This window comes from Antedon bifida, chromosome 3 (assembly GCF_963402885.1).
Source record: "Antedon bifida chromosome 3, ecAntBifi1.1, whole genome shotgun sequence".
NCBI lineage: Eukaryota > Metazoa > Echinodermata > Crinoidea > Comatulida > Antedonidae > Antedon > Antedon bifida.
Genome location: NC_136228.1, coordinates 6,599,515 through 6,622,083, shown reverse-complemented (window position 1 = coordinate 6,622,083; position 22,569 = coordinate 6,599,515). Strand labels below are relative to the sequence as shown.

General features: G+C 34.2%; 4 protein-coding genes across 5 annotated transcripts; 2 read left to right on the top strand and 2 right to left on the bottom strand.

Annotated features, from left to right (window-relative positions):
* Nucleotides 1–207: 207 nt before the first annotated feature.
* Nucleotides 208–4,389, top strand: LOC144838633 (endoplasmic reticulum chaperone BiP-like). The gene is made up of 7 exons (XM_078694060.1): nt 208–346; nt 659–804; nt 1,024–1,506; nt 1,855–2,245; nt 2,353–2,590; nt 2,772–2,939; nt 3,399–4,389. Exons 2-7 carry the CDS (start codon nt 659–661, stop codon nt 3,971–3,973), a joined length of 2,001 nt encoding a protein of 666 aa, XP_078550186.1. The 5' UTR covers nt 208–346; the 3' UTR covers nt 3,974–4,389.
* A 477-nt stretch (nt 4,390–4,866) lies between these two features.
* Nucleotides 4,867–10,386, bottom strand: LOC144838634 (suppressor of SWI4 1 homolog). Its single transcript, XM_078694061.1, has 13 exons — nt 10,268–10,386; nt 9,775–9,942; nt 9,331–9,432; nt 8,917–8,967; nt 8,585–8,755; nt 8,388–8,464; nt 7,647–7,754; nt 7,405–7,528; nt 7,163–7,241; nt 6,761–6,815; nt 6,351–6,493; nt 5,911–6,003; nt 4,867–5,191 (listed from the first exon to the last, which is right to left on the bottom strand). The coding sequence occupies exons 1-13, from the start codon at nt 10,280–10,282 to the stop codon at nt 4,977–4,979; spliced, it is 1,401 nt and encodes a 466-aa protein (XP_078550187.1). The 5' UTR covers nt 10,283–10,386; the 3' UTR covers nt 4,867–4,976.
* Nucleotides 10,387–10,679: 293 nt separating this feature from the next.
* On the top strand, nt 10,680–15,114 carry LOC144838803 (D-galactonate transporter-like). 2 transcript variants are annotated; one of them, XM_078694294.1, is made up of 7 exons: nt 10,680–10,794; nt 11,439–11,604; nt 11,914–12,336; nt 12,740–12,794; nt 13,104–13,295; nt 13,651–13,941; nt 14,180–15,114. In XM_078694294.1, exons 2-7 carry the CDS (start codon nt 11,447–11,449, stop codon nt 14,552–14,554), a joined length of 1,494 nt encoding a protein of 497 aa, XP_078550420.1. In that variant the 5' UTR covers nt 10,680–10,794; nt 11,439–11,446; the 3' UTR covers nt 14,555–15,114. The 2 variants fall into 2 exon arrangements, with proteins under 2 accessions (XP_078550420.1, XP_078550421.1); XM_078694295.1 differs by lacking the exons at nt 10,680–10,794; nt 11,439–11,604 and adding an exon at nt 11,640–11,726.
* Nucleotides 14,377–22,429, bottom strand: LOC144838801 (glomulin-like). The gene is made up of 15 exons (XM_078694292.1): nt 22,302–22,429; nt 21,318–21,431; nt 20,627–20,749; nt 20,139–20,238; nt 19,441–19,717; nt 19,000–19,108; nt 18,433–18,656; nt 18,141–18,225; nt 17,793–17,924; nt 17,469–17,627; nt 17,049–17,158; nt 16,524–16,717; nt 15,779–15,846; nt 15,246–15,352; nt 14,377–14,516 (listed from the first exon to the last, which is right to left on the bottom strand). Exons 1-15 carry the CDS (start codon nt 22,335–22,337, stop codon nt 14,510–14,512), a joined length of 1,845 nt encoding a protein of 614 aa, XP_078550418.1. The 5' UTR covers nt 22,338–22,429; the 3' UTR covers nt 14,377–14,509.
* Nucleotides 22,430–22,569: the final 140 nt, after the last annotated feature.

Genomic DNA, 22,569 nt, shown 5'->3' with positions numbered 1-22,569 from the left:
AGTTGAGAGGAAATCCGCTTGCCATGCGGTCTTTGATCATTAGTCTACCGTGTCCAGGCTATATTAGAGGGCGCAATTGTTTCTGGACAAACAAGACTACAGAAACCGGGTAAAAAGGAAAAAGGACACGTACAGAAATGGTAACATTACGTGTAATAAAGATTGGACCAATCAGAGGTAGCCACAAATAGCCAGTTGAGCCAATCAGAAAAAGACACGCTAGGCCTTATATCGTGTAAAAACATAAGCATCCCCAAACGGATGTCAAAGTATTTCAATCCGCTGATGAGACTGGTTGATGAGCAGAGCCTAGCCAATATTAATAATTTATTCAGCAATAAATAAGGTATGTGTTGTTAGTTATTGTAATTAAATTCAATAAAAAAGTATTTATGAGCGATAACTGAACAAGGATGGCTAGGCCTAAGCTTTTTTAATTCATGTGTTCTGCATCTCAACTGTCCATTCCGTCCACCATGTGGTGTGGATCACACACCGGCGGGTGTGGGGGTACCGGCGATATACTCGGGGCCTAATACATATACTCATATAGTCTGTATTGTCAAACTACTGTACTAACTTGGCTAGAATACTGTTTTTGTTGTTAGAAATAGGTTTTTGAAGATTGTTTAATATTGGTTTTAATAAATTGATTTAGATGATGAAAAAACTGTTGTACTTTTGCCTGTTGGCATTTATACTGAATTGTACATGGGTACGAGCTGAGGATGAGGAAGCCGAGGATAAAGATGAAAAGAAACTGGGAACGGTCATTGGAATTGATTTAGGAACAACGTATTCTGTGTAAGTGGTTTAATCATTACTAACCAAGACAGCATCATATTACACATCTTATTCTTGCTCTTCAAAAATCAATATATATTGTGTTAATGCAGACCAAGCATATTGAGTTTTATTCAATAATTAAACAATATATACAATTGTGTAATAATAAAATAGTCCAAAATGAAGATCAGTCTAGGGACAAAAATTGTTAATCAAGTATTTTGTATGTTTTAACAGAGTTGGTGTATTCAAGAATGGCCGTGTTGAGATAATTGCCAATGATCAAGGTAACCGAATCACGCCATCATACGTAGCCTTCACCGCCGAGGGTGAACGTCTAATTGGAGATGCCGCCAAGAATCAGTTGACAACAAACCCTGAAAACACAATCTTTGATGTCAAACGTCTGATTGGCCGTGCCTGGAGCGACAGAACCGTTCAGAAAGATCTTCAATACTTCCCTTTCAAAGTGAAGGAGAAGAACGCAAAGCCGCATATTGAAGTAGATATCGGTAACGGCGTGAGGAAAACTTTCGCAGCTGAGGAGATTAGCGCCATGGTGTTGGGTAAAATGAAGGAGACTGCAGAAGCTTATCTTGGCAAGACTGTCACTAATGCTGTGGTTACTGTACCAGCCTACTTCAATGATGCCCAAAGACAAGCTACAAAAGATGCTGGCGTGATTGCTGGTCTGAATGTGATGAGGATCATCAACGAACCGTAAGTGCATCACGCCCAAATACCACCCCTTGCTGTCAACATGGAACATTTCCCCAGTGTAGTGAAGCAAAATGAAATGCAAAACAATGCTACCACCATCAGTCCACTATTATATAGTAAAATACATTCAAACAACAATCCACACTTTAATTATTTTCCACACATTAACATTGAGAATAATAATTGCATGATATAAACCCAACAAAAATGCTGGTACTATGATTAAACTAAGATTTGAACGCACACCCTGTAGTAAGCAATCATGGTAATAACCAAGCCACAGTACATTCATGTCAAAAGGTCAATATTTGTACATTAATTATTAATTATATGTGCGTTTCTTTGTAGAACTGCTGCTGCTATTGCTTATGGTCTTGACAAGAAGGAAGGCGAAAAGAACATCCTGGTATTTGATCTTGGTGGTGGAACCTTCGACGTATCAATTCTAACCATCGACAATGGCGTCTTTGAGGTCGTATCAACAAACGGAGACACTCATCTTGGAGGTGAAGATTTCGATCAACGTGTAATGGATCATTTCATCAAACTGTACAAGAAGAAAAAAGGAAAGGACATCCGCAAAGACAACCGTGCCGTGCAGAAACTTAGACGTGAAGTTGAGAAAGCAAAGAGGGCACTCAGTTCCCAACATCAAGCCAGAGTTGAGATTGAATCTTTTTACGATGGCGAAGACTTCTCTGAAGTTCTTACCCGTGCCCGATTTGAAGAATTGAACATGGTAATTCATTTTATCTTTTTACAATATATTTGTTGAATTTAATTTTTGCATTTCACTTTATTTTATATTTCACAATGAAACTTAATTTACCAATTTTTCTTACTTAGGATCTTTTCAAATCCACAATGAAGCCTGTCAACCAGGTAGTCGATGATTCCGGACTAGCAAAGAAGGAAATTCACGAGATTGTTCTGGTTGGTGGATCCACACGTATCCCAAAAGTACAACAACTTGTGAAAGAGCACTTTAACGGCAAGGAACCATCAAGAGGAATCAACCCAGATGAAGCTGTTGCATATGGTGCTGCTGTACAGGCTGGTGTCTTGAGTGGTGAAGATGATACTGGTAAGATAATAATTAAGTAATCGTAATAATGTGTGGATAAAAGCCTTATCTAAAAACATATCATAGGTTTTTTAAACAGTATTTGAACATAGGCCTATAACTAATTTCCATTTTAAAGTGGACCAATAAAATTTCTTGAATCATATTATTATATATTAAAATTACTTTCTTTTATTTTCAGCCGATCTTGTACTTCTCGATGTCAATCCTCTGACTATGGGTATCGAGACCGTTGGTGGCGTCATGACCAAACTTATTCCCAGGAACACCGTCATTCCAACTAAAAAATCGCAAATCTTCTCAACCGCAGCAGATAACCAACCTACTGTCACCATTCAAGTTTTTGAAGGTACTTGTCATTTTATTAATATTTAATTTACTTTGACAATTTGAAAAGTAAAAAAAAAAAGAACAATACCAGGTAAATTTAAAACATGTGTCGTAAAGTTAATATTTAATAACAAAAGTACTCTTGAAAGAAATTTGAACACATGGCACCCACTGTTACTTTTATTTTATGTATAACATGATACCCACAAGCAGATTATGGTGCTTGGTTAGTATTGACCAATCACGATACAGTAAATTATCCAAACTATCGCTTGTGATTACTTGCTTTACATCTCGTGGTAACCAAGCGCCTATGTCTATTGCTTGCTCCTGGCATGACGAGTGGGGGGTTACCCCGGTGTACTAGTACATCAGCTACAAACAGCTACTGATCATAACATTGGGCCCGGTATATAAATAAAATATTTCAATTCAATGCCGAATAAATATTAACAAATATATTGAAATTTTCTTTTAGGTGAACGACCAATGACAAAGGATAACCATCTTCTTGGTAAATTTGACTTGAATGGAATCCCACCAGCTCCACGTGGCGTTCCACAGATCGAGGTTAGTTTTGAAATTGATGTGAACGGTATTCTCAAAGTATCGGCAGAAGACAAAGGAACTGGAAGCAAGGAACAAATCACAATCAACAACGATCAAAACAGATTGTCGCCAGAGGATATAGAAAGAATGATAAACGATGCTGAAAAATATGCGGATGAAGATAAACTATTAAAAGAAAAAGTAGATGCTAGAAATGAATTAGAAAGTTATACATATTCACTTAAAAATCAAATTAATGATGAAGAAAAATTAGGAGGTAAATTAACGGAAGAGCAAAAAGAAACATTAGAAAAAGCAATTGATGAGCAAATTGAATGGTTAGACGCCAATCAAGATGCAGAAAAGGAAGATTTTGAAACCCATAAAAAAGAATTAGAAGATATAGCAACACCAATTATTAGTAAATTATATGAAGGTGCTGGGGGTGCTCCACCAGAGGAGGGTGAAGGAGGAGATGATGATGAGGAGCATGACGAACTTTGAGAAATTTTATTAATTAGGGAAGAAATTAAATTATTATATTAAATATGGGTTGTTTACTTGATGGGGCAAATTGATATGTTCTATGCAGTATTTCTGTTGCGTACCATTCCAGTTAAATTCAATGCTGCCCCATTTCAAGACTGTCGTTGCCCAAGTAACATCTACTGGCCCACAAAAAGAAATTGACCTTTTAGCATCCCAAACTGTTGATGAATGGTCTCTTTACCATGCAAGTTGTTGTTTGGCACCAATGCCTCCCAAGAAAAATGGTTTTTGATTTCTCTATTAATTTTTTCTTTTTCAATTCCATTTGGTTACTATGTTGTTGTTAGATCTTTCTCTTGTTGCTCAAACTGCAATTACAGTTTTGTACAAATTTAAATTAAAGAATAAAATGCGTGTACATTTTACAAGAATCATTTGTTTACTTGTATTTTATTTTGTAAAGTATTTTTATTTATAAAATGGTTTAAATATATATATTGTCCCCTAAAAAATATGGTTAAATACACCATTTTAATACATTCACTACAAAAAAAAGTGTGGAAGCTCCAATTGTCTGGAAGACGGCAGGATTTGGGGTAAATGAAACCATTTGTTGGGGTTAAAACTTTACCAATACCCTTTTCACATCTGCATAAATTGTTACAACTTGTAACCAGATTTGAGCTCCCGATATATATGTTTTCATATGGAACCATGAGAAATCTCGAAAGGAAAGCGCAGTTGGCGCTATTTGATAGGTCCGTTTAATACCCAGGCAATACACGGAACATCTTGGAAGAAAAAATGGTGTCATCAGTGTGATTTTCCAAAAAAAATTGTCTTCACACTATGCAAACCTGGTTATAAGTTGTAGATGTGAAAAGGGTATAAAATTACAAAGAGGCACATTCAAAGTATGATTTTATTAATCTATTTTTCGTGTTCGGGGGACAATACATCTTTAATCAAATGAACATTTATTATTAATCGTTTCTTTTAGAGATGCATAACGATTTTATTATCGACGCCCTTTTCTGGATGATTTGCTTGCAGAACGACTTTTTTTAACTTTGAAACTAGCTTTGTGAGTAGGAGGGCGTGCTATTCCAATTGTGCGTTTATCTCGATGACTTGGAGGAACACTCTTTTTCTTGCGTCCCTTGAATCGTTTTAAATTCCCTTCACTTTCATGCTGTTTCTTTCTCTTCAACTGTGTTCGTTTTTGGAACAATCCTACAAAAGAAATGAATTTTAAATGAATATTGACTAAATATGGTATGGTTTTAATGCACAGAAAAGGGCATGTGACCGAGTATATCCATAACATTTTGTTTTTTTTTATTTTCATATCGCATTCCATTTAGTATTAGTTACTGCACCGTAATGGTTCTATAACATGTTCAGTTTTTGAAAACAGCAGATTAATTGAATAAAGTTTAATTTAGAATAACAGTATGTATAATGAACAAATGTATTTTACAAATTGTATTTACAGTATAACACAGTGAAAAGAAGATCTAATGAAATATTGACAGGGTTTTCAGTACTGCATCTGATGGGTTTTGTAATTTTTATGCAGAGTAGGTATCATAACAACTTTTATCCAGCTGTCATTCAGGCACTGAATGCTCGTCAGTATACCGTACAAGAGTGACACTTTGTAATTGTTTTTGTTAGTTTTTCATTTCATTCATGTTTTTGTATATCTCAGAGCAAACATAATTTCTAGTTATATTTTATATGCAACTGACAATAAATGGAAATAATTTTCCACGGATGAATGAATGAATATCTAGTAGTAAGGGCGTGTGGGCTTGTGAGATTATGGGTTTGAATCAGAGGTGTACAAATGGGTGCCTGGTAAGGTCATTATGGGAGTATGTTTCCATACGTGTTTAAGCCAAACAAAATTATTATTAGTTCTGTAAGCTGTTTGTTGCGGTTCTTCTCACCTTGCTCGGGCTCTTCTCCAACCTCTTGTCTGTAATACTCCGCATCATCTTCATCCTCATCGTCAACATTTACTGCTTTTGAAACTTCTTCAGCTGTGAAAGGTAAACAAAATGTACTATAAAGTAAATAGCCAATTCTCATTACAGTGCAGTATCATGGATGTCATGTCATGTGACCTGTATAATAGGCCATAAGCCAAACCTTAATCTTAATAACATAATACAGGCGCCACATGTGATACATATGTGATATAAGCCAAACCTAAATCTTAACATAGTACAGGCACCGCATGTGATACATATGTTACACTGTATTACAGAATTTGCCTATTATACTGGATATGCCATATATGGAGATACAGTTCAGATAATTTAAACAAAGTTTCCCAGATTAATCTTCGTAATCAAAATTTCCCATGTCAGTCTTAGCTTATACCTACATTCATCATCGTCCATGTTTTCCTCTTGTTGTTCATTTTTCATCTGCATTCCCTCAAGTGACTTCTCTTTATGTTTTTCTTTTAACTCTTTCTTTTTCAGTACATTCATCTTCTGTTGGTTTCTTCTTCTTTCTTTAGCTGAACTACATTGAAACAAATTATTATTTAACTAGAATTATCACCAACTGAAAGTTTGTACTGAATGACTATTTGAAACAATAACTACTGCATTACAATCACAAGCAGCATGACCACATTTAAGCTCTGTCTACACTATCAAACTTTGTGACAATAAAATGTGATGTGCCCATATATGGACATGATGATGTTATATCACTACCATATTTGGGCATATCACTACCATGTATGACCACATCATACTAGTTTGATGTGTACAGAGCTTTACTTACGTCTTCTTTTCTCGTGCTAACTTTGTGGCAGCAATTTCTTCTTCTGATTTCTTTACTGAAAATAGAAAATGAAAAATTATAAAAGAAACATTAGCCTACTGTTTAAAAGGCACACAATCATTTTATACAGCACAGCCATAGCGTAAACAGTCAACAGGCTATTAAAAAATACATAAGTTTATCCTTTTGGGTTTATTACATATCACAAGCTGTTTATTATTTGGATCCATCCCATGGGTGCGTTGTCGTTGAGGATTTTATTGTTTATTGTGTATCCTAGTCTGGTGAATAATGCACACTCAATCAAAAACACACCTGTAGTGGGTAATTCACAGCTAAATTAAGAGTTGAAAATTTGACAATTGATATTCGAGATGAAAAACAAATGAGCCTTTAACTAACCATATTGATGATAAATTATATCCCCACTGCAAACCCCTTCCTCAATCTTAACAAGTTGGAACTGAATACGAGGTCCAATCTAAAAACAAAACATCATTGAATTGAAAGGATTATTTTATTGTATTGTGCATATGCTGGGATATTGGGACGCAGTTTTGATGGTTTCTAGGTTCAAGCGACGACCCACGACACATCATTTGACCTGACCTAGGTCACAAATCAAAATTTGACTGACAACTTACCTCAACAAGTCTAATGGCACTCTTCTCAGCTGCCATGTTACCACGGCTACCAATGGATTGTGGGAGATTGATTTCATTGTGGGGGCCATCTTGTTCAGGCTCACTTTCTGATAAAGCACCAGCACTGTAAATCAAATAAACATCAGACATGCTTATTAACAATTACTTTATTCTATCCATGCTGGTGAAGGAATATTCTTTATTGTTCATAATTGACTTAAGTACAAATGAAACAAGCTTACTTGGTGAAGTATTCACTGACGTCAGTATACCTACTCAAGTTCGGTACTTTTGTTTTTAAAAGTTTCTTAACACTGCGACTCATACCAGCTGGAACCACTTTAATAGAACTGTTGACCAAAAAAATATATAAAATATATTAGCAGATTATCCAAAATCGTATAAAAATCCAAAGGCTGAAAAAATAACAATGTTGTGGGTATCAGTGGCTGGATCTAAATGGGGATACAAAATAAAATAAGCACTGAAAAAATGAAAATGCTGTGGGTATCAGTGGCTGGATCTCAATGGGGATACAAAATAAACTAAGCACTGAAAAAATGACAATGCTGTGGGTATCAGTGGCTGGATCTCAATGGGGATACAAAATAAAATAAGCACTGAAAATATAACAATGTTGTGGGTATCAGTGGCTGGATCTCAATTGGGATACAAAATAAAATAAGCACTGAAAAAATAACAATGTTGTGGGCATCAGTGGCTGGATTTCCATGGAGATACAAAATAAAATAAGCACTGAAAAAATAACAATGTTGTGGGTATCAGTGGCTGGATCTCAATGGAGATACAAATAAAATAAGCACTGCAAAAATAACAATGTTGTGGGTATCAGTGGCTTGATCTCAATGGAGATACAAATTGTCTGACATATTTACTTATGTATTTTATTAGTGTTAATTAGTTTCAAATAATATTTGTTCTATTTATTTATTAAACATTATAAAGTATAAACCAGTACTTACTAGTGACGCAAGTCAATCATATTTGTTTCTGGGTCATAGTTCAAAAGCACACATCTACGAATTCTGTTCAATTTCACCTGTTTTAAAACAAATATTCTATCAATCTCATTCTAAAAATTGTAAATTTATACAAAATATAATTGCATGAATTGATGAATATCATTTTATATTAATATTTTCGAGAATGTTATACATACCGTGTGTACATTAATTGAAGGGAACATGTTCTGAAACATGGTTGCCATGAGCTTCATGTGCATAGCGTCCTTATTGAAGTTGTTGAGAACAAGTAGTGGGGGATTTTGAAACTGTGAGGCGTACATGTTAGGCCGCTTTAGTTGTGAGACGACATCACGAATTAGGCAGTACTGTGAAAACATAAACAGAATAGAGTGTATTGTTTGTTTTTTTATGAATTAATATTAAAGTAATACTGTATATGATGAATATAATCCAGTGCTCCAGTATAATCCCACCCCCAGCTCTTATTTGAAACTAAACAGTAATCAAATTTAAAATAGACAAATACCTGTTGTACTCTGAATGTAATAGTTGGACCCTTTGGAAGACGAATGACTCTCTGTAAAAGACAAATTAGTTTAATTCTTTTAATGTATTTAATATCTAATTTGTAAATGGTAAAATCATTTTTATTGACCTTTTTGAAGAGGCAGCTTGTTAAAGGTATAAAATTAGTGTTTTGCGGTGATGTAGCCACAAGAAATAAAGAGGTGAGGTGGTTACAAGAACAGGGAACAATCTTTGTTCTGGCCACTAGGTTGTCAAAAGCCTGTGAACAAGTGGTCAGGTTGAAACCTTACCAACCAAACTGGTGGCTACAGTTTGTGATGTTAGCTCTTTCAATGTAAGATTTAAGGGATGTTTATAGGGAGGTGGGGGTAAAAGTTAATTCGCTTAAAAAATATTGTCATTGAATACATACCATGTTTACTGAAGTTTGTGTTTTTGAAAACGTAAGCAGGTGGGAAACGCCCAGTGGTCCAGCAACACTGATAAAATCTTTTAAAACATTTTTCTTCCGTGCCTAAAAAAATCATATTATTTTCTTCCTCATTTAATTACAGTTGTTACAATGTTATTTTTCATTTTAATTTTATTTTTTAATATGTTTTTTTCATTGTTATTGTATATAATATATCTGTATAATTCAACTAATTTCAAAGTTGAAATAAAAATTAAAAGTACAGTACTTATTCATTCTTATCTCTTTTTTTATAAAATAAAGTTAAACAATTATAACTGGTTATGGCCAACTGTAAATTGATTGTTCTATATGCTGTGTCCCACACAACGAAATGTACATTGCAATCCAATAAAATCATGTCAGATAATCAAAAAGTAAAATCATATTATTAAGCACACTAACCCTCAACCCAGTAGATGTAAACGGTTCCATGATTCGACGAGTGTCCAGTACAAGTTGTTGTACATTTTTACCAACTGTACCACGTTGAAAAACAAATGTGTGGGGACCTCTTACAAAGTTATTTTGATTTGTTGCTTTCATTAATCGGGACTTCTTCTTATTTCGTCCCTGGATTAGAAAAAAGATTAAAAACAATCAAAAGAAAAGGAAATCTAATCCAAATATTCAATATATAGACCTACCTAATAAATTAAATCTAAACCCTCCCAACTTGGCTAGACTTGAAATGTTAAATGGGCGAAACGACTCTGATTTATTACCCACTAGGTAGGTATGCCCACTTGCTTGGAGACAGACAACAGAACAATCAATAAGGTTCTCTGGCTAGCTAGCCTAGGCAAGCCTGGAACCAGCGTAGCTCTAGGCCTAGATTCTTATTTAGATTAAAACGTTTCGTTCACATTTGGCTTACTAACAATTTAATAAAGTTTACCTGCTTTTTCCCCATACTTATTTAACCTACAAACTAGAATATCACAAGTAAATATTTATAAAAATAGTAACAGCAAGGCTGCTGAGCACGTGTCGCGTGTTTAAAGTTTTCACTTTTTGGGTGCAAAGGTTATGTTATTGATGACGTAACACCTGCTTATCCTACTCAGAAAATATGGAAGAACATTAGGGCCTATAATTTATTGCAGCAAAAACAAATTAAAAAAAAGTTGCCGTAATAGTATACGAAGAAAAAAGTACCTTACCTTTATTTTTTAATTGTTTTGGTGTGAAATAATAATATGCAATCATATATAGAGAGTAAAATCTCAATGAAGTTGCTGATAAATACTTTGTTGACAGAAAGCACTATCGGCGTTTCATAGTCAAACTTAATCCTGTCTTTCCAGTCACTTGGAACCGACTACTGAGAGCTGCAAGAGTTACACTGCCGGGCCTTTTGTACTTATGACATCTTATACCACCAGATCCTCAAGAAGAATTGGACCAGTGGTGGTAAACACCCGGGTAATTTTCATACAGTAGAATAGTAGCATAGAGATACTCTATGATAGTAATAAGTACATGCTAGATACTGTATAAATAATGAGAATTAAGTCAGCTAGTAAGATAGTTATTTATGTCCTATCCGGTCTAAATCTCTGTTTGTATCCTTAGTAGAATAACCATGGATGTATAACTCCTCCATGTAATAACTTTGCCCAAAATTTTAAAATTCAATTCATAATTTCTAATCAGAATGCAATGTATATATCTATGTTGTATATCTTTCAAATTATGTTTTATTTTTCTGTATATATGTTATAACTTTTCTTTATTTTTAAACCTTTGAAACTGGACAATTTTGAAAAGCAGTACTACTTATATGTTACTGAAAATGCAATCCAGTCAAAAGAAAGTATAAATAAAGAAAGTATAAATAAATAAACTAAAATTGTAATGTCAACAAATTGTAATGTGCACCTCACTTGTAAATGTGATAATAAAGTTTATCTTTTCAATTAACAGTTTGCAAATTTAGGCCTTTTTTATTTTTTAATTAATATTTACCAAAAGAAAAACAATTTTTGTTTACACAATTATTTCTTCAGAAGGCTTACTGACTATGGAGTACTCTATGTACTGACCAACTAATGATATTTTTCCAACAGATTAAACCATGGCAACAGAGAATAACATAAGTGAGATCGAACCATTACTAAACTCGGGTAGAGAGAAGAAAGTTCCTGCGAAAGATATTGCGCAAGTTGTTAGTCCTTATGCGGTTTACATTGTAATTATATTAATGGTTGGAAATATACTGAATCAGCTATGCAGGTTAGTTACAATCTAACAACAGGATGCTGAGCTCCGGAGATAAAAGGGTTGATCTGTGGCTGCGACACAATCAGTGCCACGGCCCATAACAGACACCGCACGCTACAAAGCATATGTACATAGTACAGTACTGTTAGTATTTGTCGCAGCCAGACATAAGATCAAAAGACTGTTACGAGTTCCTATCTTGGCAAGGCGAGCACAGTGTCCTGTTGTTAGATTGCCTTGGTTACACTCAAATGTACAAGTCTAATTCAATTGTGTTTCTTTTATTTCTTATATTAAACCATATTTATTTATTTTTTAAAGGTTTGTGTTGATTTCAACCAATCAGAGCATGGCACAAGATCTTGAGTTTGGGGACAAAAAGTGCAATGTCTCAAATATTTCAGCTTTAGAACATTTCCTAAAAGAAAATAAAATGAACGAAAGTAGTGTTCAATTCTGCTCCTGGAATGATGGAGCAAGATGCGACGACAAAAATCTAACAGAGTTTTGTAAATGGTGGTATTCTGGTACAGGAATCACATACGAACTCCTAGTCGGACCGCTGTTTATGGTAGTTTTAAGCTTTACCGGCATTCCAGTTAGTTTGGTATCTGAAGCAAAGAGTTTCAATCGTAAGACTGTTTTGTCAATTTGTGTGTTTGGTTGGAGCATCGCTACGCTAGTCACAGGATGGGCTACTCAGTACTGGCAAGTGGCTATTGCCCGAATGATGCTGGCACTGTTGTAAGTACAGCATAGGAGGAACACTTATCTGTGTACCATATTTTTATTCCATATATTGTATTTTATTGCTCAACGTTAAGTTAGTACTCGGCGAATAAGCTTTCGCTAATTAACATTCAATTTGATTAAAAACAGTTTTCTGTTGAGCAAAAAGATATTTTTAAAAGTCATTAAAACTTACAGTTTTTTAGAGGATTTTTTTAACTTCTAATATGATTTCTAATGAAAAGTATTGTAGTTTAATTTAATAGTATAAAATGTTGTTCAATTATCTTATTTGTTTTTGTTTTTTTTTTGCATTACTAAATCTATTAGTTGACTTTCTTTTTTAAGTGTTGAATGAAAATGAAACAACCTTTTTCTTTTGCTGAATAAATATTTTAAAAATTAATTTCTCTTTCAGTGAGGCTCCATATTTGACTTTTTCTTCTTCTCTTGCTTCATGTTATTTTTCAAAGGTAAGAAAAAATCTCTATTGTCTTAGATCGGTAGTAAATTTAGTACTACAATGTTTTACATGGTGAGTACTAACAAGCTTTCGATTTGTGATGTCCAACAACCAAACTGTTAGTTCATTGTGCGCATGTGTCAATATTGGGACGCATGTCCTCGCTCCTCACCTCGACACAGGTTTCTAAGTGCAGACGACAACACATTGATTGACCTGATCTAGGTTGGTTATCGAAAATCAAAAATCTAATAAAACTGAAGATTTTAAAATGTACACATTTTTAATTCTCATCATTATGCCTGTATTTTCTACGTAGAAACATCGCAGTATCGTAATAGCAACGTTGCAGATTGGTGTTTTCGTCGGGTTTGGTTCAGCCTTCTTGTTATCGGTCTTGGACGATGCGTTGGGTTGGAGATGGACTTACTGGCTTAGTGGCATACCAGGACTGGTGATAAGTGTCATACTATTCATTACAGTTAAGGAGTTAAAGCCAGATGACAAACTGGTAGGTAACGGGAAGGGGGGGGGGGGGGGTGGTTGTATACTCATTCAACACAAGACCAATCTTAAGTTTCCTATTCTTAAACTGTCTAACAAACTTAACTTTGGTTTGCAAACTCTAAATTTGCCACCGTTTTTTTTTTCTTTCGTTTAACTACAGTTTCTGTGGTGTTACTGGACAGTGGTGGATCCAGGATTTTGAAATATGACAATTTCTGATCATTACTGTATTAAAATATATAAAAGTTTAGATTTGAATAACTTTAATCCGAGACATTTCATGTGAATATACTGTACTGTATGCAACCATAAAATCACTCGGTATTTAATGTGACCTACTTTTTTACTTCATATTACAGATTACCAACAAAAAAGTAAACATCATGGAAACGCTACGAGTATTCAAGTCGCCAGAGCATATCATGCTCGTTTTAGCAATGAGTGTAAGAAACGGTAGCGGATTCGTATTTGCATATAACATAAACAACTACTTTCACCATTATTACCCGAATTACCCAACCGAGATATTCATGACTTGGTCTCCAGTGGTCACTGGATGTATAGGAACAGGTATAGGCGGGTTATTAGCAGACTACCTGTCTAGACGTTGGGGATCTGCTGGGCGCTTACTGGTCGTTATTTTAAGTACGGTAAGTTAATTCATTGTTCATCAGAGTAATTTTGTCGCTATGTTGTATATTTTAAATTAAACTAATTTTTGGCAATTTTATGTCAACATGAATCTCCTTTTGGACAAATAAAATGAAGTATTTTATGAATGCTAAATAAAAAAATATTACATATACCTAATTGGAGAAACACCACAAACTGCATATCCAAAATTGTTCTTTAATCAATTCTCAATGAATATATTTTTTTTATCTTCAGTTTGTAGCAAGTCCTTTGTTTGTTGGTGCATTACTTACTCCTCCACCTGGTGCTTTCTATTGGTTACTGGCCTTTGCAACACTGTCTGAGCTTTGGTTGGGGGTGGGGCTATCAGTAATAATTGACATTTCACCCAAACACACCATTACCTCATGTCTGGCTGTCTATTACTTTAGTTACACCATGATTGGTGGTAACTTGAATGTACTGGTGACACCGATGACCGATGCGTATGGTTGGCGCATTACCATGATGGTGCTCATTGTTGGTTGCTTAGTGACAGCTGGTGTCCTGTTTAGCATCGTTGCTTGTATGTTGAAACGAAAGTCATCAAGAACTGTATCAGAAAACAATATATTAAATCAATCAACTTAAAATTTGTAAAAATACATAAATATTCAAATACTTGCCAAATTTGTAATATAAAGCTCTGTCTACACTATCAAACTAGTTTTACCAAAAAAAAGTGTGATGTGCCCAAAAATATGGTAGTGATATGACATCATCATGTCCATATTTGGGCACATCACATTTGTTTGTCACAGAAAGTTTGATAGTGTAGACAGAGCTTAAGAATACTAAACATATCCATAACATTTATTTAAATTAAACAATATATATTGTGTTTGTACTAATTGTTGTACTAGAGTATGCATTATAATACAATTATAATTTATGCGTCTATGAGCAATTTGTTTTATGGCAATAAAATAATATTTATTCATGTGTTTTCGGATCTTCCAGATAATATATATATTATACTGTACTTAACAGCCAAAAACCAATGTAGGCTGATTTAAAGGACATTTACTCTAGGTTACTTAAGTACGTATATATAGCATAAAAACTATCTAATTGTTACTTAGTGACTGTATATGCAAAAGTGCACCCTATATAATTTAATTATTTAATAATTATGAAATATTCAGAATAAATGCAATAAATTTGTATGCACATTCATTTGTATTTTGTGATCTTATATTACTTCTCTTGAATCAATTCAAAATTGAAATACAACCCCAAATGCCATTCAACATAGTTCCATTAGATATTAAACTTTATTCACCATAATTTAGGATCTTTTTGCATTCTCTTCTCCGTGGAAATCACTTCTCCAACTCGGCCTAATAAACTTGCTATAAGGTCAAAGGTGAACTGTGCTGATTTTAAAACCTGTCAAAAGAATATTGTACAAAGCATGAATTATGATGCGCAAAATTTGAATTGATGCATTTGTCTTTATCCGAGTTAAATTACAGTTTTTATATTACGGCTAGATTCTGGTCCTGCATTTAAATGCAACACATTAATTAATGGAAAAAAAAGATTTAAAAGGGAAAAATGTAGACATTAACACAATAACAAACCATCCTGCCAAAAACAGAAAAATATGGAAACAAATCGTGGAAAGCGTAATGTCTGAAAGACGGAAAACATTTCAAGAGAGGAGAGTAGTATGGATATAACAGGCGGTTTGTTTGTGGTGCGCAGGAATGGTGTGTGGGTCCATGTGTGTGTGTGTGTGTAACCACCCACAGCTTTCAAAACCTGCAAACTGCTTGTGTAATTTTGCATTTAACAATTTATTTGTTTTTTTACCTCTTTTTGCTGTGCAACTGGCATAGCAGGAAGATCCTGACCTCCAACAGAAACATTCAGTCTATCATCTGGATTGAAACAAAAAATAATCATGATAAAGACTAAAATTCAATCTTAAATTCAATTCAATGGGAGTTCCCAAATTTCTAAATAATTACTGAATATATAAATAAAGCAAGTGAAACTCAAAATAAATGAGAATTCAATGTTTTGTTCTACTACATAAAACTGATTCCGAAATATTATTATTTATGCTGGGTGACCTTTTCAGTCAAAGACTGGTCTCCCAGAGGTCACAGTTATGATTGGCTGTGAGTGACAGTGGCTGTGTGTATCCCACTCGTCTAGAAAGATGTACTAGGTTCTTTAAAGTGCACATGAGCTAGATGTGTACACTGGACCTACGGTTTATAGTTCTTATTCCGAGAAGACTCGTTCTACCACCAGAACCATTGAGTGAACGAGCCTCGAACCCTTGCAGATGTTATGGCTACATATTTCCGGTTGAACTGCCTTAACCGCTCGGCCACTCACTGGCTCACATTTGAAGAGCATTGGAAATAAATTATTTTAGTATAGCACGCTTTATGTTGTTTGTAATATAGGAATCCTATAATTGGCGATTTCTCGCTGTTGAATGTAGTTGAAATAAAATACAATAAAATAAAAATAGAACAATAAATGAACATAAATATTTATTAATTATTTCTTGGGGTAAAATGTGAAATTCCAGAGCTGTGTTTACCTTTCTTTGCTCCCTTTGTTTGTATCTCTTCTAACTTCAGTTCATAATGTGCTATTGATAGATCTAACCCTTTGTGAAGCGGTTGTAAATACTCTTCATCTAGGTCATTAAGGTGTGTCCACACACCAGTTGCATTCACTTCTAGTTTATCTCGTAATGTCAGGTAACGTAGGAAATTTAATGCTGCTATTATTCTTCAGATGTAAAGAAATTAAACCAATAGTTAATTTTTAAAAGACACATTGTTGGCCTACAACTTTCTTGGTTATTATGCTTTTTTAAAAGACATATATATAGTGGCCATATTTGCTGTGAGATATTTCACTTAACTTAAGTATTTCACTTAAAAGTCAATAAATTTAAGATCCATTCACTTAGGAGAATTTTTAGATTTCAAAAGTTTCTCTTGGCCTAAGTGTGATTAGTGAATGCGGCCATGACTACTGATTTTTTTATTTTTTTTTTCTAAAAAAATATATTGGTAAAAATAGATATTCAATTATAAGAAATTTATATTAGACTTACTTATCAGATTGTTCTAAAATGTCTGATTCCGCCCCATCTGGAAGGTCAAATACATACTGACAGAGGTCAACAAGATGTTGACCTATGAACCAGGAATTACTTGAAGTATCCTGTAAATAAAGTATCCATTGAAAAAGACCTTTTAATCTTTAAATTCACAAATAAATTATTGAATTTCATACGCATCCTACAGCGAGTAACTCACCAATTACAGGATGGATAAAATAGTTAATCATTTATCATGCTTATAAACTAAGTTTCATTTGAGGAGTCGTGAGTTACAACCATGGCACTAGGTCAGGATTGAACCTCGGACCTTAGTATTGGAAGGCAAGCATTTTAACTATCAAGCTACAGCTCCACTAAAACTTATTATTGGAAAAATAATAATAAATATAATTTACTTATTAATTTTTTTACCTGTAATGTTTCATGAACAAAATCTTTAAGAATTCCAATGAGATAGCCAGCAACACCAAAATGATTTGATTCTCTTAATTGTTTCCTTAGCAACTGGTAGCGACCTTTGAACTCCCATTTCTTAATAAATGGTTTCAGTAATGAAACAGCACTTTTTCTCTGTAGGAAAGAATATTGTGGCTAACTTGAAAAATTTAGTTACTGTACCTGACTATTTAATGTTAAAAGGTTATACCTGTAATACAAATTAATGAAAGAAAAAAAAAGAAAAAAAAACAGTCTGCCTATTTTATATTTTTTTCAATCAGTCAATAATATACTTACTAGTTGTTCTACAGGACAACGTATCATAATGGTTATAAGTAGATTCGCAATTTGCATGTAGTCTTTGCTATCCAGCCACTTACTTGGGAGTGATAAATCATCAACATCATGCACAGTTGAATTTAGAAGGTCCTAAATAAATTTTACAAAAATCTGAAATTCATTAACAAAAAATAATGCAGTTTTTCATTTTGTGTGGCACACACAATTTTTAGAACAAAATTAGAAAGCTCAGCTTAGTAAAAACAACCCATGTGCGCGTACATTCAAACAGGATTCTTAATGTTATAGGAAGATGATGATGATCTGTGGTTGTTGAATTTCTTAGAATTTAAACATTTTACTTACAAGTCCTTTGGAAACTGCATAAGCTTGAGGGCGTTGTAAAAGGTTAATGATGTACGAAGAAGCAGCTTGAAAAACATGTTGACCACTGATGTGAAAAGAAATAAAAAACTTTAAATATTTATAAATGTGGATGGTGGTTACAATAAGTCTAGAAATAGACTTTAAGCAGAGACCATTAATAAATTATAAAAAACATGAGATTACAGTACAATAAATTAATATTAAATCCTTATTCTCCTCCTGGATATGGGTGTCACAAAGGAGGGTTCTACTCTTGTTTACAATTGAATACCTATAGATACTAGGGAACTGATCTTCACACAATTGTACAGAAAGAGTAAGATACGCAAAACAAGCTAGGCCATGTTCAGGCAGACAGCTATCAGCATCATCCCCCGCTGAAGACGCATCTTCTCCTACTGGTCCTTCCTGTTTGCTAGGCTTAGACTTCACATTGTTATTTAATGCATAGAATATTAAATTGGTAAAACTAGTATTCATGTCCTCAAAGTATTTCTGAAATAATAATGATTGAATTAAATATTTAACATAAGATAATAAAATTGCATCAAAATCTTTAGTAGAGCTGTAGCTTGGTGGTTAACATGCTTGCCTTCCAATCCCAGGGTCCAGGGTTCAATCCTGACCTAGTGCCGGGTTGTAAGTCACGACTCTTTCAACTCCACTTCCTAAGCCTCAAATGAGACTTTTAAGCACGATAAATTATATAATAGTTTATTCATCCTGTAATTGTTGGATGCGTATGAAATAGAAAAATTTAAAAAATTTGATAAATTACAAAGAGAGGACATTTCATAGGCAAGAACAACACAAGCAAACATGAATGTAAAACACTAACCATTATTTGCTGGGCACAGGTAGCAAATGTGGTTGGTAGTTTGTCTTTATCATCATCTTTATCCACAAGACTTAAGAACACCAAAGGATAGTCAAGTAATTTCAACAAGCTAAAAAAGACCATTTAAAATTATGGTTTTGTTCCGTCACTTAATTAAGGCATTGTTAAACAAATTGGTTGAAATGTACTAAATAAAGACGATTTATGAGTTGTGGTAGTCACATAGTTAAGACACTATCATACAGAAAGGCCCAGGTTAAACTCACAATGATTGCAATTGTACAAATTTTACGTGAACCTTTGTACAAAAAGAGATTTTATAGATTGCACTTTCTTATTTCTGATAAATTTACAGGAATCCCTATAGAGTCTCTAGGATATTTCCACCACTGAGTTTCCTACGTTATCAAATACCTAGTGAATACAATATAAAATACTTACTATAATTCTATATCTCTCCTGATAGTGAGCATGTTGTTGTTTAAATTGTTATCTTTTTTAGCTTGCACAACCCTAAACACAAACGGAGAGACAAAGTCCATCAAGATCACCACAATTTCCTCAAAACGTCTATAATTTGTGTCTTGCGTCATCAGTAACAGTTCCTCCTCAGCGAGTGTTTCATAGCCAGGTAGCTGTATAGTTTTAACATGGGCATAAATGGTTGACAGGACTATGTCTAGACTCTTTGCAAATCCAGTCTCCATACGACATAGTGCTAAACGAACAAAAACACAATATAACAAAAAACACAATATATTACAATATTCAATTTAAATTTAAACACAAACATTTTGCTGTGAAGAATCTAATTTCTTGTTGTCGGCCATAGATTGGGGAAAGTCAGAACTTTTGGAGGGGTAGAGGGTTGGGGTAGAGGAAGGGGGATTGGGTTAGAGGAACGGGGTGGGGTAGAGGGAGGGTGTGGTGCAGGGAGTGGGTATTGGTAGAGGAAGGGGAATCTTATTGCAGATTGAACTTGGCCATCTAACAAATGTAATATTTAAATAGCATGCCTGTGGGACTGAAAATTAATTTCCCTAATACCTTTATGTTTGGATTAATGTTACCAGGCATTTTAATTATAATTATGCATCTAGCCACGTTCTGTTGCTATGCACCAGTTCCAATATGCTTACCTGTCTGAATAGGGTTTATGAAATCTAAAAACACTGAGTAGTCAAGAAAACGATCAATTTGTTCCAATAGACCAAGCACTATTTCCTTTGGTTTGCCAACCTACAAAATATTTATACAAAAACTGCATTTACTTGTTACAGACCACTCACCTAACACACTCCCAAAATGCCCTCTTGTGCGATTACAATTTGGTAAACTTCTACACACTAGAGCTCTGACTACACTATCAAACTAGTTTGACACATAAAGAATGATGTGCCCAAATATGGTAGTGATATGCTCAAATATGGTAGTGATATGACATCATCATATTTTTTTGTCACATCAATTTTCAAAAGACAAGTATTTCGTGCAGTTCTTTAGTATAGTGATTATGTTTAAAAGTTTTGTATTGGATACTGTTTAAAAAATCCCATTTTTACTAGTTTTTTCTAGAAACCCACTCCATGTTCATTTAACATTACAGTGAATTAAAAACATATATTACCTTTGCAATGAGTTCTAACAGTGTCACACAGTTTTCATAGCTTACATCATCCCTATCTTCAGTGTTCATCAAATAAGGACATATGATTGGTAGCAACTCCCAGCCCGTATCCAGTAGAAGAACCTAAAAACCGAAAACACCAATGTAAATTATGAAAGATAGAACTTTTCATAATAGTGTGAAAGTACGCACACACACAAACTATAAGCTCTGTCTACACTATCAAACTTTAGCTGACAACAAAATGTGATGTGTCTATATATGGACATGATGATGTCATATCACTACCATATTTAGACATATCACCACCATAGTTGGTGGTTTGATAGTTTTGACAGAGCTTTAGTTTATATTCCAGTATGCAGTTAACTACAGCTTGGTTCTCAGGAGGAGGCAAAGCAAGTATATAATCGCAACGCAAGATATTTGACCAATCACTAGCAATGTACAGGTATTATTTGAATCGCTGCTTGTCATCGATCAACTTGCTGTTGAACTTACATCCTTGCATTGTCCTAGTGGGAACCAAGCTTTAGTTTCAACTATTGGTATGTCAAGTGAAGTTTTTATATATCACCTTTTCTTTACTGGAGCAAATTGCAGGTAAATGATATAAATTCATAATGGCAAAAATCAATTGTGTCGGACAATTATGCTTTTGTATATACCTGTATACAGATTGTATCCCTACCTCATGATTGGTAACGGCATCGATAAGAATGTCTGACTGTTTTTGTTTTAGGCAGACTTTAGCAGCTACAATGAATCGCATACAAACATCTTCATCTACTTTTCCTCTCTCCTCCTGAGTAAACAAAGGAATACAATACCAGGTTAGAGGGAAATTAACACTCTCTGAGCTTGGCTCCCTTACAACTTCATTGTTGGACTCTGAATTGGTTATTTAGATATGTATGGTGATTATTCCAGTGATACATTACAGAAACACACCAGGTTCACATTTTTAACAATTCATTGCGATCAGTACTAGGATCGGACACCCATGTTCATCATATGATGGTTAAAGATAAAGAAGACAACACTTTTGTTGGGTCGTGAATCTTCCCCTTTTACTGTAGTAGGTGAATTGCGAACGGGTGCCATCATTTGCTAGAACTACTGCACTTTAACACCTAAAACTGGCCATAACACGGTCACTCGCCATCACCTCCAGAAAACGGGTGAATGACATTTTTAAATTGGGTAAGCTTGAGAGTGTGAACTTAAGTGCAGTAGCACCGAACCATTTACTTATGATACCTGTCTGAATAATAATAAATAGGAAGTAAGGTTTAAGGATTAATTTATTAATAATTAAGTTTTATACACAAATTATTAATATTATTATCTAGGCCTAGAGAGAGGGGTTGAACAGCCAACCATTGTTTAGATCAATATTTATAAAAACTAGGCCCAAATACCGTATTCTACTTGGCTGGTCTCTGTCCATAAATCAATTAAGTTATATTATAGTGTACACTTTCGTGTAGCCGGTAGCAGCAGTGACAGTGTATATGCCAGCCTAGCTAGCTAGGCCTAGACAATTTTTCAATTAAGCTAGGCGTAGGCCCACATATCAAGAGAGAATGACGCCTGCTGAAGCTAGTGAACATGCATCATAAAATAGTAAAAACTATTTCGCATGTAATGTGCTATAAATGTTTTAAAAACCTACTAAAGAAAGTAACACTTCTTTCATCTCCTCGGCCATGTTGTGACTTTAGTTTGTTATGAAAAACCGCCCTCTATAGTATCATTGTACACCGATCCACACGTGGTGTGTATTTTAAAAATCACTTTAATTTATCTGTTCTCCGTGCTCAAATCAAACTACTGTACAGTACAGGAGAAGTCTATAAATATATATAATTTACATCTATACCGATTAAATGTTATTATTGAATTCCATCACAGTATATTTGATTATTATTTGACTATTCTGC